Consider the following 16,745-nt stretch of genomic DNA (forward strand, 5'->3'; position numbering starts at 1 on the left):
AATTACATTGGCTCTGGTTTTGTATGTTGTAAACATGCCCAATATCAAGCTCGATGTTGGACCTAAATCTTGACAAAAATGATGACTTTATCAATTTCTACTGTGTTTTCCAAACATTTGTATTGCCAAGGATGCTCTGAAAATTTAAGAAACTGTAACCTGTAATTGCATTTCTCGATCTTTCAAAACGCCTCTTTTTAATACTTGATTTTCTGTTTTTCGCCGTGGTATATACAATATGGATTGTGGTTGGTTAGACCACCGTCATATCGCCATGAAAAGGCGAAATCTAATCAAAGCGATTACAGAACAATAAATAGCGACAAAAAACTTGAAAGGAGTGTCAATGAATATTCGTTAACAGCAATTTTGCAGCTATTCTTGGCAAGAAATGTATTATGTTTCACAGTATACTGAGCATAATAAAGATGATGTTGCAAATGACTAAAATCTCAAATATCACTATCAATTGTGAACAATTACTGGTATTTTGTCACACAGTTTGATGGCTTGTAATATGCTGAAATCAAGAGGTTAGAAACTGTTTTTAATTCAGATAAGGTGGGGATATTGTCATGAAAACGTCTGATATGAGCGAAATCAACCCATTGAGGTTATTTGACAACTCCAAGAAATGCAACATGGTGCATTTCCGTTTCAATAGATATGAATGCCTGCTGGAACATGTCTTTATCATGGCGGGAAAGACCAGAATACGTGTGATCTCTCATCCATGGCTTGATGACACGGAGCTGAACTTTGGTGTTTTAGCTATTTCGACAATGATCGTCGTTCACATAATGTCTAATGGAAGGTCGGACGTCGGAATACAGGAAATCTGTGGTTCCAATGGACTTATCTACAGTAGCTTTTGGAAGCATCAGCTTTACAGTTGCAACTGATGCCAATATGGCTAGGTAGCCAAAAACATTGCATCTTTTTCGACTAAAGATAAACTGAGATGGTGTCTTAAAACGCGAAACATGGATTATCAATTTTTCGAATTGATACCCTTAAAACAAGGCAGAGAATGAGGAAAAATATTTAAACCGTTTTTGGAAGTCTTTTCAACAAATTGCAAAGCTAATAATATACCTTTGGCTTCAGACGTTAAAGTTGTATTTACATCAGTTAGTTGCAAGTTGCGCCTTAACAGCTGCAGCTGATACCTCCTTTGACCCATCTGTGTAAAAGTTGGTATGAGAGGGTCACTGCTTCTTCAGTTCATGAAATTCGTGTTGTTAAAATAAATAATTAGTTGGGGATTTTAATTTCGAGACTGCATGAGGTTGGATGGATGGTGATGGGGGGCGTCGGAGATGGATGGTGGTATTGGGGGTGGAGGCATTGTTGATATTTTGGTTTCGGCAATATCGCACAGATTTATATTTGCATCTTTGATATGGAAGACCAACTGGTTGAACTGTGGTTTGTTTTATGTCATGAAGGGGAATATTACCTTATTGGCAACCATGCATTGTACCATGGTGCAGGAAAGTGAATCGGCATGAAGTGATTGGTAAAATTCATTAAAGAGTGATGAGACAGAAATGGAGTCCAAAGCCGAGCATGTACCTGTAGCTGGATGCAGATAGGTGTTACGTCCATCATTAAGAATGCATTTCTTCGCGGGCTTTACCTTTATTATTGTGATCAGCTGAATATCACACAAAGGACATTGATCATTTAAGTCTCATAATCAAATATGGTTTGGGAAGCTGGCCAATGGGAGTATCCAGATCCCATATCCCATAAGAAAGTTATCACCTTTAAAATAATTATACAAAAAACAAAAGCGCAGGTACAGGTTTGAAACCAGATAGAAAACATTCCCCAAAACGCAATATGGTCCCGATAACAATGCAGCTGCTCGAAAAATTCGTACGAATCATGCATTTTTCAAAACGTGAAAAACGTAATTGGGGATACTGGTGCAAAAGCACGTGTATGCTTGTGACATAAATACCGATGTTCGACAGAACGAGCATGTAGTTACCCCAAAAACACCACGAATATGCCAAGACTTATGCAAGCGCAACGAGACATGGCGAATGGTATAGCCAATATGAGGACTACGGTCGCAATTTGAAAACCGATTCACCAAAACCTTTGAATGTATCCCTACACTATTGGGGTAACGCTGTTTTGCAGGACATTGTAATTTGCAGAAGCCATTGTCAATTAACTCCCCTATCCAGATAAAATGGATGGAATTTGTGTTAAAAAAAGACAAAACAGTATGATAGATTTAATTTTAAGTTCAAACAGCCGCAAATTTAACGTTATATCGGCTCCGCTTACGCGTCGCCGTTATAACTAAATTTGCGGCTATATAACCACCGGTATACGTCCCCAATTCGACAAACACAGTACAGTTATACCCTAAATATCCGTTGCTAACTCGGAGTATCTGCAGCAGAAAGGGACAGTGTAGTTCTACTTAACATTTTGTATAAATGCTTTAACAAAATAAAGCCATCATGGAGCTTCACGCCTGTGACAATCAACGTCAGATCATACAGCTGAAGAAAACTCTTATTTCACGATCCGGGGAAAGTTTTTCTGACTTCAGTACAAAGTGCTCAGTGGTGCCCCCTTCTAATGTCATGCCTTAGTTACGTCACTATTATCCGTCACTGTAATCAGTGAAGAGAAGTAAGAACAATTCATTTGTCGTATAGTGACTTCATAGTCATGCTTCCAGTCACTGGAAGCAATTGTTTTGTGTAACTGAAATAACTGAATTAACTGCACTAATATGCTCCTGTTTATTGACAGGTTGAGAATAAATCGTGTTGCATTGTCGCGCTAAAAGATGCCCAGATTGTCCGGGGTGTATTATGCATATATCCGAACACACTATCTGTTGATGTCCGTTCTTGAATGTCTGTCACACAACCTGCAGCGTTGAACAAGATGACCAGGCCCCACACACGCCGTGGTTGTCGCCAACAGCAGGATGACGAAACTGAAAACATAAACATGAATCAGAGTATAAAGTTCTAAAAACAACCATCAGGCGACAGATGTGGAGGGATTGCCGTGAACTACACAGCAAGGCGGACCAGGGATACAGTTAATGTAGGTGTATATATTCGGCTAATTTAACCTGTTCTATGACTTCAGATAATTAAGAAAACGAATATATCTATACATACATTTTTACGTATAAGCCCATTTTTGGTGTCCCCAGCCGTGATATTGCTGGAATATTGCGCTCACACATATCACTTCAATATTTATCATATTGAGTATATATTGCGTTTGTGAGTTTGTATTTCGTTTTCAGGTAAGTATGACCTTGTTTGTCATCATAGTGCTGGTCTGTGTGGCTGATTACACACAAGGTAGGAAAGACGAAAGCCAGAGTTAAGGAGAAACATTTGTTGTCCATTCTGGGCATTCCGCATGCCTTTTACAAAACATGACGATGTAAGATATTGTCAAACTTTCTTTGAATATGTGACGCTGCGAAACAGAATCCCAAGTGCCCTTTCACTCAGTCCTCACGTCAGTCAGAACTTTCGACATCTCTACTGACACAAACCGGCAAATACAAACAAAGCAATATTTTCTGGTCCGCAAGATGAGTGTGTTATTTGTACATCTAACATACCTTCCATGTACCTATTGTGAGTATCTCTGACGCATGACGATGTGGATGACTTTGCCTATCAAAGATTGCAATTTCACCACATTGACTGTACGTTATCTGCCTGTGTCGTCTTGATATAAATAGATAATTATTGGTGATGGTAAAAAGCACCAGTGGTTCCATCATGACACACATGCATAAGCATTTGGTGATATTACTTTTATTTAGGAAAAACGATAACCATAGTTAATGATAATCAACTCAACACTTATATATAACGTTTGTGTGAAATGAGTAAGCTTTGAGGCCTTTTTAACATAACGTAACGACGAAAGTACAGCAAACTGGTTTCATGGGTAAAAAGATATTTACGATACCGAATCATAATGTCTGTCTTCTGAAATATCCTTTCCCGGTGTCCCCTGCCGTGATGTTACTGGAATATTGCTACAAGCGACGTAAAAGGCAACTCACTCACTCACCCTAGTCAAATATGCAGATTTGTCACTTTCTGCTTGATAACAAAGTAAAATATTCAAGATATTGTTGTCCATAGCTTGTATGCTTCGCTGACTCTCCAACGTCAAGAATGCGGATCAAATAATCACAAAATATCGCAAAAATGTAATATACAAATGGATTTTCTAGCCCATCACTTGGTTATCGGGCCGCCGTCACGTGGCATCGGAATGTAAATACTTAGTTTCGGTGTTACTGCTTACCCTTAACGCGAACACCTGGTGTCATCACTCATTTTCAGTTTGTCTCTTTTTGGGGCACATCAGTGAGATTTAGATGGCACTACATCTATCAACATAAGGAAAGAGGGGAAGGAATTATGTATTGTATTTAGACAAAAGCAATCCTTTCAGGGTTCTTGAAGACATATTATTAGATTAAGACCACATGTTTTTACTTGACAGGAGCTGGATGTAAGGAAGGACAGCATTGCTCTGACTGCGACGTCAACGGCGATTGCTTACAGGATTGTGACAAAGGCTTTTATGGGCTCAAGTGCCAGTCGCAATGCAGCAGCACGTGCAGATACAATATGTGTAAACTAGTCCCGGGTAAAGGTTCATACACGTGCTCTCATGGATGTGTACCGGGATACCAAGGCATAATTTGTGACGGACCATGTGACAGTCACGTGGTCAACTGTACAGTGTGTCCAGGTGGATGTGACGGGGAGTACTGTCAGCTGAGTGATGCTTGTTTTGCCGGATGTCGAGACTCCAGGTACGGATCAGGATGCAAGACGTGTCCCAGTAACTGCAGAACCTGCAACAGGATGACAGGAGTATGTGACGAGTGTGACCCAACACATTATGGGGTAAACTGTGAGGTGACGTGTGAGAACTGTGCAGGATCCTGTGAGTCTGACTGTGAATGTGTTCCTGGCTTCTACGGGGATTTCTGTGCCGAGATTTGCAGTAAAACTTGCCGCCCCAAGTCAGTCCACAAGTGTCTTCCTGCTGTGACGTCAGACAGCTGTACAGGTGAATGTCACAAATACAGCGCCACGTGTCTCCATGGCTGTGTGGATGGCTGGTTCGGCCCGAGGTGTTCTTCTCCCTGTAATCCTGGATGTCGACATCAAAGATGTAATGCAGCCGGTTCCTGTGCTGAAGGCTGTGAACTTCATCAATTCGGGTCAGCCTGTGAACCTTGTCCTAAGAACTGCGCCAACCGAACATGTGACTCCAAAAACGGCACATGTGTGGATGGGTGCAGAGATGGGTTCTACGGTGAATACTGTAATGGAACATGTACACTGTGTTCTCATGGTGTTTGTGATCGGAACACTGGTGCTTGTGTGAAGGATTGCAGTGTCAGCGAAGACGAAAGTGAGCTTAACTGTACACGGACCTGCCCCCAGACAGGATGCTCTACGGGCTATAGTAACAGCGGTGAGTATTTTAAATCATATACATAATGGTCATAATTGATCAGGTCTCAGCTTCTATGGCAGTTATTCCCGTGCTAATTGTCACTTATCCGAACAATATGTTTTGTTTTGTTTCGTGTTCATGTAACAGTTATCCCCACGCTAGTGTTTATATGGCTGCAACCATAGTCTATTGTCCATGTGGCAGCTATCCATAGACTATTGTCCATGTAGCAGTTGTCTATAGAATATTGTCCACATGGCAGCAATCCATAGACTATTGTCCAAATGGCAGCTATCCATAGACGACTGTCCATGTGGCAGCTATCCATAGACTATTGTCCATATGGCAGTTGTCCATAGAATATTGTCCACATGGCAGCTGTGCATAGACTATTCTTCAAGTGGCAGCTGTCCATAGACTATTATCAATGTGGCAGCTATCCATAGACTATTGTCCATGTGGCAGCTGTCCATAGACTGTTGTCCATGTGGCAGTTGTCCTTAGACTATTGTCCAAGTGGCAGCTATCCAAACACTATTGTCCATGTGGTGGCTATACATAAAATATTGTCCAAGTGGCAGCTGTCCATAGACTATTGTCCATGTGGCCGTTGTCCATAGACTATTGTCCATGTAACAGTTCTCCATTGACTATTGTCCATCTGGCAGTTGTCCATAGACTATTGTCCATGTGGCAGTTGTCCATAGAATATTGTCCATGTTGCAGTTGTGCATAGTCTATTCTTCAAGTGGCAGCTGTCCATAGACTATTATCAATGTGGCAGTTGTCCACATACTATTGTTCATGTGGCAGCTATCCATAAATTATTGCCCATGTGGCAGCTATCCACAGACTATTATCTATATGGCAGCTATCCATAGACTATTGTCCAATTGACAACTGTCCATGGACTATTGTCCATAGCTATTATTAGACTATATTCCATGTGGCACTTGTCCATAGAATATCATCTTTGTGGCAGTTGTCGATAGAATATAGCAGCTACTAATAGATTATTGTCCATGTGGCGGCTATCCATAGACTATTGTCCATGTGGCAGCTATTAATAGAATATTGTCCATGTGGCAGCTATCCATAACATATTGCCCATGTGACAGGCATCCACATGCTATTGTCCATGTGGCAGTTATCCATAGACTATTGTCCAACTGGCAGCTGTTCATGGACCATTGTCCATGTGGCACTTGTCCATATACTATTCTTCAAGTGGCAGCTATCCATAGACTATTATCAATGTGGCAGCTATCCATAGATTTTTGTCCATGTGGCAGCTGTCCATATACTATTGTCCATGTGGCAGCTATCTATAGACTATTGTCAATTTGGCAGTTCTCCATATACTATTGTCCAAGTGGTAGTTCCACATAGAACATGATCCATGTGGTAGCTATCCATAGACTATTGTAGAAGTGGCAGCTTTCCAAAGACTATTGTCCATGTGATAGTTGTCCATATACTTTTATCCATTTGACAGTTATCCACAGAATATATTGTCCATGTGGCAGCTATCCAAAGACTATTGTCCATGTGGCAGTTGTCCATATACTATTGTCCAAGTGGTAGCTATCCAGAGACTATTGCTCATGTGTCAGTTGTCCATAGACTATTGTCCAAGTGGCAACTATCCAAAGACTATTGTCCATGTGTCAGCTATCCATAAAATATTGTCCATGTGGCAGCTGTCCATAGACGATTGTCCATGTGGCAGTTGTCCATAGACTATTATCCATGTGGCAGTTCTCCATAGACTATTGTCAATGTGGTAGTTGTCCATAGGCTATTGTCCATGTGGCAGTTGTCCATAGAATATTGTCCATGTGGCACATGTTCATAGACTATTGTCCAAGTTGCAGCTATCTAAAGACAATTGTCCATGTGACAGTTGTCCTCATGCTATTGTCCATGTAGCAGCTATTCATAGACTATTGTCCAATTGACAGCTGTCCATGGACTATTGTCCATAACTATTATTAGACTATATTCCATGTGGCAGTTGTCCATAGAATATCATCCATGTGGCAGTTGTCCATAGAAAATTGTCCATGTGGCGGCTAACCATAGACTATTGTCCATGTGGCAGCTATTAATAGACTATTGTTCATGTGGCAGCTATTAATAGGCTATTGTCCATGTTGCAGCAGTCCATAACATATTGCCCATGCGGCAGGTATCCACATGCTATTGTCCATGTGGCAGTTGTCCATAGAATATTGTCCATGTGGCACATGTTCATAGACTATTGTCCATGTGGCACTTGTCCATATACTATTCTTCAAATGGCAGCTATTCATAGACTATTGTCCATATGGCAGTTGTCCATAGTCTATTGTCCAAGTGGTAGTTACACATAGAACATTATCCATGTGGCAGCTATCCATAGACTATTGTACAAGTGGCAGCTTTCCAAAGACTATTGTCCATGTGGTAGTTGTCCATATACTATTATACATGTGACAGCTATCTACAGAATATTGTCCATGTGGCCGCTGTCCATAGACTATTGTCCATGTGACAGTTGTCCATAAACCATTGTCCATGTGGCACTTGTCCATATACTATTCTTCAAGTGGCAGCTATTCATAGACTATTGTCCAATTGGCAGTTGTCCATAGTCTATCGTCCAAGTGGTAGTTACACATAGAACATTATCCATGTGGCAGCTATCCATAGACTATTGTACAAGTGGCAGCTTTCCAAAGACTATTGTCCGTGTGGTAGTTGTCCATATACTATTATACATGTGACAGCTATCCACAGAATATTGCCCATGTGGCCGCTGTCCATAGACTATTGTCCATGTGGCACATGTTCATAGACTATTGTCCATGTGGCACTTGTCCATATACTATTCTTCAAGTGGCAGCTATTCATAGACTATTGTCCATTTGACAGCTATCCACAAAATATTGTCCTTGTGGTGGTTGTCCATAGACTATTGTCCATGTGGCAGTGGTCCATATACTATTGTAGAAGTTGCAGCTTTCCAAAGACTATTGTCCGTGTGGTAGTTGTCCATATACTATTATACATGTGATAGCTATCCACAGAATATTGCCCATGTGACCGCTGTCCATAGACTATTGTCCATGTGACAGTTGTCCATAGACCACTGTCCAATTGGCAGCTATCCAAAGACTATTGTCCAAGTGGCAGTTGTCCATAGACTATTGTCCAAGTGGTAGCTGTCCAAAGACTATTGTCCATGTGTCAGCTATCCATAAACTATTGTCCATGTGGCAGCTATCCATAGACTGGTGTCCATGTGGCAGTTATTAATAGACTATTGTCCATGTTGCAGCTATCCATAGAATATTGTCCATGTGGCAGCTATTAATAGACTATTGTCCATGTTGCAGCTATCCACAGGCTATTGTCCATGTGGCAGCTGTCCATAGACTACTGTCCATGTGGCAGATATTAAAAGACTAATGTCATCTGGCAGCTATCAATAGATTATTATCAATTTGACATTTACCCCAAGACTAGCGTCCATGCGAGAGTAATCCCAAGACTACGGTTCAGTGATATTTACCCCAAGACCAGTGTTCATGTGGCAGTTACCCAAAGACTAGTGTTCATGTGACAGTTATCCCCAAACTCCCTTTCAGTGACAGTTTGCCAGAGACTATACCCCGAGACTAATGTTCATGTGGTAGTTGCTTCAAGAGTAGTTTCCTTGTACCGCTTCTTCCAAGATCTATGTCCATTTGTATGTTTGTTTGCCAGCTCGTCCCCATATCAGCACAACTACACTGGCGATCATTGTGAGTGCCGTCCTTTTCCTCCTGGTTGCAAGTCCTGTATGTTGTTTCTGTTTCCGCAAACACGCATGTGCACAAAGGTCAGTACAGATGCATTCTGTTTAAAAGTCCCAGTGAGTCAGGTTGAGTGCTTTGTGGTTTGCACAAATTAACGGAGAAACAGTGAGAGCAATTTGACACATAGCTAGTGTACTTCAGTCATCATAAATACAGAAAGATGGTATCAAGCTGACATGTCAACCAAGTCGGCGAGCCTGACCACCCGATCCCGTTAGTCGCCTCACGACAAGCATGGGTTACTGAAGACCAAATCTAACAAGGAAAGAACATGACAAGAACATGTTGGATCCTGTAAATAGGATTGCCTGAGACCGGCCACAGCTTCTGGACAGATTAGTTTCAAGAACTGTTATTGATGCATTGATCACATTGAACCTACCTTGAACATCATTAGCAAAAAATTCAAAACAGTTTCATTGACGCTATGACGCATCATTTAGCATTTATACAATGTATTAAACAAAAGGCACAAAAGACACGTTATCGCTACATGCGTTCTACTACATTTTGTTTTATCTCTTGAATTCAAACAGGTCAGCCGGTACACACAATAGTGTATTAGAGCAGGCAGACCCCAATTACATGGACTACCAAGAAGTTCAGAAGTATTGGGAAATCAGAGAAGATGAAGCAGAACTGGGCGACGGGATACGGAATCAGAACAACGAAAGCACAAGAGATGTCAGTGATGACGCACTGCCTGTGTTAGCAGATTACTTTCCGGGAGCTGTCAACGTAGTGGCTGAAGATGACGACGTTGTAGCTGGACATGGCGACATTCAAGGTGGAGTTGGTGACGTTGAGGCTGAAGGTGGTGACACTGAAGCCGACGATGATGTTCCAGATGGTACACCAGGCAGTTCAGTCTCCGATGACCACTCCTACACACACCTGACGATGGACGTCCCTGTTGCTGATCCGAGAACAGTCGCCTCATATATATCTCCACTTGAGGAGTGATATTTTATATCCATTGCGATCCAATACATACCAAAGCTAGAAGCAGGGAGTGGTGACTTTGAAGCAGAGGGTGGTGACTTTGAAACAGAGGATTGTGACTTTGAAACAGAGGATTGTGACACCGAAGCAGAGGATGGTGACACCGAAGCAGAGGATGGTGACTTTGAAGCAGAAGATGGTGACACCGAAGCAACAGGTGGTGACATTAAGCAGCGGATCGAACATCTGTCACAGACAACCACACATACTCACACGTCATGAGGAAGACCTTCATTGCTGAGACCACATATTGTATGTGACGACACATTGTGTATTAGTATTTATTGTTTAGATACATAGTACATTCTTTACATCATCACTTATAAATTCTCTAAAGAGCAGCACTGATGAGCTAAACTTCCAACACTGTCCTAATTACTAGTCGTCTGGAAAACATGACGTAATGTTGAAGGAGATTTACTTTTGTCAAGTTTACTATATCTGTGTTGCTTAACACTGCATGCAACTATATTGCAGCTAAAGGAATTATAACTGTAAATATCACGTTTGGACCAGACAAGCCAGTGATTGTTAGCATGTCCAACATCCCAAGAGGACTGCATGTTTATTGTTTAATTCCGCACTCTACTACATTGCAACTAACTATCTGTTCTTGCCCAACATTGCACGGGGATTGTTTGCTTGGTAACGCTTTATTCAGTTTTTTTTGTAATTAAACGAGATTTTAAATTCTTTAAGACACAATTGTTGCAAGATGAAAAAAATATGTGTAAGGTGGCACAACCCGCCGCTCTGGAACATACAATGAAGGACACATGATCGATTTTTGTAAGTTCAAATTTTTATAAGAACAGTGCTGTGTATTATCGTTATGTCGAATCGATTCATAATCTTGTTTTCATTTGGTACAGAATAACGGGATATTGTATACAAAATAGTAAATATTATATAAATCGTGACCACCATTTTGTATTACGGGAATTACGGAAAAGTGAATCCGTCTACATACATGCTGAACAAATATTGAACCAAACCAGAAAAGTAGATAAATGGAAAATATTCTGGTCCATGATAAAAAGACTGTTTTCAAAATGAGCTGTTAAAAATATGTAATACAAAATTGATTTGAAACTTGGGTGTTGCAATATATTTGTGAATGTAGAATTCACTGTTAAGGCTTCATTATTGTTGTTCGTTTGTTGTTTAACAATCCCTGAAATGCATGACGTGTAGGGAAACAGATGGTGCGTCTTGCCTCCTAGTTACACAAGACCGAATATTTTCCCATTGACTTCTACAGTAACGTTATATTTTTTTTCAAATTAACAAAGATATCAACAGCTATTACATGAACATGTATGCATAGTCTTGCCTTAAAGAGCAATAAAAATATTTGAAAAAATGACTGTCTCAGTCAGATCCCCAGTTCCGCACAAATTGTCAACACTTGAAAATACATGTGGTCACATTCAACAAAAGTCATCATTTAAAAAAGACAGCACTAAATATTTAAAACATTGTCAATTTTAATTACTGAATGGGTGTACTTTTTTTAAAACTCAAAACCTTACACAAATTCACCCAATCACAGCTGTCAGGTGATTCAATCTGCACTGAAACGTACTTGTGAAACTATTGATTCCGATTCTGTGTAAACTTGACAACTAAACAAATTAAAGACAGATACTTTAACCTAAACGTAACCAAGCCAAATGCAATCCTGAAAACCTCAAGAACACGAATCTGTGTTATGACTGCAGTTTTGGGCTCGGGTGTTTTGAAAAAGTGCGTTTTGAGTTGATGTAGGCAGACAGACGAACGTAATCAAATGTAGTAGTCCCCTTTACATCTCAAAAACCACCGCTAATATACTCATTATACAGTTCTGGAACAATCCAGCAAAAACAGGCTTCAAGACAATGATCGAATCGCTTTTCGATCCTTCGCCGGTGGCAAAACACCAACAAGCATCAAGAAAGAGGAGGTAATTATATCTCTCAGCTTACTCTCAACCGGTGAAGTTACATAATCCAAGTTCAAGATACGAGACGTTGAAATCAAAATCAAACGTTTGTGACCAATTATAACTAAAAGTTAATTAATGTGACATCATATTTAACAAAACATCATCAAAACAGCATTCTCCAATCATACTCTATAATATATCACGTCATCTTGTAATAAGATCATATGGGCCATGTTAATACTAAATTAAATGTTTTAAGTGCCCAGTGATTCCATATTTATCTGCAAAACACTTTATCGATGAAACGATGGACGGGAGCTTTCAATGCCACTGAAAGCACCTCACAGATACACAATGCTGACTTTGTGTGCTGGCGATTAGGTGCCTGACTCTGAGGGTGTGGGTTCGAGTCCCGGATGGGACTCAACCCAAAGAGGTACTAGAATTTGTACTTAACTAAGAAAGTGTAATCCCAAATATAGCATATGTTACATTTGGCCACTTTCTAAAATGGCATTGTCCAATCGGTGTTGGGTCATGGGAACCATGCCAATTTACATTTATCAGAGGGGTACACAAAGTCCGCAGTCTGGACTACCAGTTGTCCGACTTTCGTTTTTGTTGAAGTCGCGGTGGCTGAGCAGGTTAGGCGGCTGACTTTGTGTGCTGGTGATTAGGTGCATGACTCTGAGGGTGTGGGTTCGAATCCCGGATGGGACTCCACCCTACAAAAATACTAGATTTTGTACTTTACTAAGAAAGTGTAATCCTAAATATAGCATATGTTTCCTCACAGATAGTTGGTCGGACTGAAACACAACACCTACTTGCAATTACAAAAGGGACCACTATACAAGCTGGGTACTGGCTATTGATTTAATTAGCCAGGGCCAAGTCAGACTGAACACTAAGATTTACCTACAACACGTGAGCTTAATCTCTACGCTTTTTTGAGACTCTGAAAAGTGGTATTCAGGTAGATATAATACTATTGTAAAGATATTAACACAATTGAAGATAGATCTACGAAGCCCTGACCAGGAAAGAGAGAACACCAGTGATAAAGACTATGCTGGGAATGTGGAAAGAGAGCTTCACTTTGAGAAACATGTTTGCTTAAAATACTTCACTTTGAGACACCTTACAGTGATATTAGGTACTTATGTACTTTATTCTATAGGTATGAACACAAGTCAAGATACAGATGTGAGGTTTAGATTGTTTTTGACAGCGAACAGAGACCAAACACCTTTGATTGGGGCTATGTTGGCAATGACAGAGAAAAGGGCTTCACTTTAAAGGACAAGTTATCTTTACAAGTGGTGTATTATGACGTTACAAAGTGGTATTTAGGTTCATATAATACTAGTCAATGGCTCTAAATACAATTAAGTCTACATGATGTGATGTTTAAGGTGCTTTTGACAGCCCGGACCAAGTCGGACGGAAGACTTGTGCTAAAGAGTCTACAGAGAGTGTGGAAAGAGCTTCTCTCTGAAAAGGGTGTTTTTTTACAATACAGCGCTTTGTTATAGGAACATATAATCTAAGTGTATGGACCCAAACAATTCGGCATACGTCTGAATGGTTAAACATGTTTTTAAAAGCCCGGGTCCGTCCAGACCGAAAAGAGATTATACACCTTTGATCGAGGCTATGTTGTGAATGTAGAAAAGGTCTTCATTTCAAGGGAAAAATTGCCTTACATTATAACATTACACGTATACTAGTAATTCAAGAAAACGTATCACGTAATTAAACGCTTGCTTAGACCAGTTCACTTCCACGTCATCGTTGTTGTTTTTTTATGTAGTCGTAGGACCACACGGTATATCTTTTTATAAATGAAACAGTCATATTACAACTTGAAATATAAAGAAGACGATATCCGTTTGATATGGTAACAGTAAGAGTGACTGAAATGTGTGTGGCGGTGCTAATTGTCACACCTTCGTTGTATTTTAAGCTAATCAAGACATTAATTTAGAGGAAAGGGCAGTTTTGTAGGCCCATTTTATTCGAACCAAATATTGTAGAGATATTATTGCTGTATCACAGTTGAATTACATTAAAATAAGTTGAATTGTGTCATGATACATGCATGTATTCTTAACCATATATTTGCAATATAACTAAACATCAGCTTTGAACAACTGAAAATATTCTAATAACGCTAAAAAATAGCCGAATTATGTCAAAATTAGTTAAATACTTTCATTCATTTACAACCTCCGAAACATAAATTTAAGCAAAGGCAAATATTTTCGCCCACGGGCAATGTAGTTTAAATTTCAAGCTTTCGAAAAGACGGGTTTTTTTTCAATCTCAGCTTATATTCATCATAACTGCATGTTGAACTTTGTCAAATTCTTGGTCAGACACTGGCAACAGTGCGATAGCGTCTGGACTGTTGAGGTTCCATAATTATATTGTGACATGTTTTACAGATTCGACACCTTTATTGTGCATAGTTTCATACAGATGGAATATTGCTGGGCGTGTTGATAAATCATTATAGGAAAATCTTTATTTGATGTAGGTTATAGTGTTTCCCATTTGACTAAAGACATGTCCAGTGTTAAAGTTCTTTGTTATAATATTTGGAGATGACGGTTTTGAAGTATGTGCCTTATAATTAGTTGAATTGAAAATTACTGCATTGTCGGTTTGTTGGAATTAAACTGTTTTATGTCGTAAGTGCATTGTGACGTATACAAGTGGTCAATTATGAGAGATATCTGGCACAGATGTAAAGACTCGTTAGTGATTTCTACAAGATTCATAGCTATAAAGACAGGGAGACGTATTCGACTGGCAGGTAGGCTATACTTTATCATGGTTCAGTGACTCACGACGGTGAGCGAGTGAGTACTTTACCTTGAAATATTTGCTTCTACCTGTTAACATTTCCTTCACGGCAGTGAAAGTTTAACGCTGATTGTGTTTATTGTTTGTGTGTCACAATAACCTCTGTTTTGAGTATAGATGACTCAGCAGTACCGAGTATTATGTCGTAACAATGAACGTTGAGCCCTGATCAAAACATTTAGGCCTTCTGTCCCACTGGTATCACATGCTCATGACCATTTGACAGAATTAGATAACTGCTAAACGTTTACCCTGCAACCTGGTTTGAACCCTGATACTCGGTATTGGTGAATGTTAAACTAAGCAGTACAGGTTGTTCATCCCTTATACCAAACCACTTGCAGAGAAGTGTAAATATTTAAAAATAATATATTCAACGCATACTTTACATGTTCAACAAGTACACACTTGGCCTCTCAAACATATTTGTACAACAAACCTACAAGCAGGACTAGCAATATGTCACTGTACAATATGGTATCAGTTCAGCGTGTAACAACGGCTGTTCCATGCATGTAACCCATTCTCTTGTACAACACTAAAGGGCGAACGTCAGAGACAGTGGGATAACAGAGCACACTGGCATCTAAGCTATCTGGTACCTCATGTACACGGGGTAAAATTCACCTGAAATACCAGGCACAAGGGGGGTTAACAACAAACCCTGGTAGCTCAGGGATATATCTGTATCTCAGGATTGCATGTGCTACATCAGCATATGCCCCTTCCCTGACTTGCAGTTTGCTAATTGCGATGTCCAGCTAAGTTCCTGAAATTCCTCAGATTAATCTAGCTGAGTTCTGCTGACCGTTCTTCTGCATCTAGCAGATCTAGTTGAATGCATGGAGTTCCGAGATGGTTGACGGCTCCTACAAACATTATCTATGTCTTCCATCAGCTGATTCTCCACCCGTCCCACCCATGGTTCCACCCCATCCCGGAAATGGAAGATTGATATCTCTTTCTCTTCACGATTCTGCTGTAAAACAATCTCATCATGATATGAATTGAAATTATTTTTCATACTGTTGTCACAAATCAGAAAAGTTAACGTAACTAAATTTCACTGCTGACCGCCGCCATACAGCTGGAATATAGATAGCTGTGTTCGGCGTTACACAACAGACCAAGCCTAACCATTAGTCCTGGCATTCTAGACTAATTTATCAGTAAATTTGGAACACAATTTGTAACAGAAATGTTTTCACCACATGGCATTCCTATGAGGTCCCCAGAACACCATACTAAACGGAATCCCAGAATGGAAATTAAAATCGCATGATCCAAACTGATCGCCAAATACCACTAACATCTGATGTCTTTGTTCTCAGAAGAGACATTGGAATGATTTCATGTTTGAAACTGGGGTTTTGGAGCATCAAGGGGCATAAATATTGCTCAAAATTACGTAACCATGAATTCGGGGCTGACTGGGGAAACATTTGGAACATCGTGTCGTTGTCGGTAATGGTCTCAACATTTTATGTATGCTTCGTTCACTTTTGTCAACTATAATAGGAAAAACATCACGTCACGATAGAGAAAGAAAGATAAGACACATTTACATCAGTGCATTGAGACACTAATGTTACTGGTGTATTTGAACCAGGAAGGGAACTGCA

The 16,745-nt window shown here is 40.0% G+C and overlaps 1 protein-coding gene and 1 long non-coding RNA gene across 2 annotated transcripts; both read left to right on the forward strand.

Annotated features, from left to right (window-relative positions):
* The first annotated feature begins 3,295 nt into the window (after positions 1-3,295).
* On the forward strand, positions 3,296-8,929 carry LOC124263533 (cell death abnormality protein 1-like). Its single transcript, XM_046698196.1, has 3 exons — positions 3,296-3,347; positions 4,519-5,505; positions 8,865-8,929. The coding sequence occupies exons 1-3, from the start codon at positions 3,296-3,298 to the stop codon at positions 8,927-8,929; spliced, it is 1,104 nt and encodes a 367-aa protein (XP_046554152.1).
* Positions 8,930-9,250: 321 nt separating this feature from the next.
* On the forward strand, positions 9,251-11,469 carry LOC124263543. The gene is made up of 2 exons (XR_006894866.1): positions 9,251-9,349; positions 9,863-11,469. It is a non-coding gene; the product is annotated as an uncharacterized LOC124263543 (long non-coding RNA).
* Positions 11,470-16,745: the final 5,276 nt, after the last annotated feature.

This window comes from Haliotis rubra, unplaced genomic scaffold, assembly GCF_003918875.1.
Source record: "Haliotis rubra isolate DU_JTF1 unplaced genomic scaffold, ASM391887v1 Scf889, whole genome shotgun sequence".
Taxonomy (NCBI): Eukaryota; Metazoa; Mollusca; class Gastropoda; order Lepetellida; family Haliotidae; genus Haliotis; species Haliotis rubra.

Excerpts from the sequence above, each read along its gene's own strand:
- LOC124263533 (XM_046698196.1), top strand. The coding sequence starts at position 3,296 with ATGACCTTGTTTGTCATCATAGTGCTGGTCTGTGTGGCTGATTACACA. Across the intron at positions 3,348-4,518 it reads TGTGGCTGATTACACACAAG|GAGCTGGATGTAAGGAAGGA; the intron begins GTAGGAAAGACG and ends TTTACTTGACAG. Across the intron at positions 5,506-8,864 it reads TACGGGCTATAGTAACAGCG|CTATCCACAGGCTATTGTCC; the intron begins GTGAGTATTTTA and ends TCCATGTTGCAG.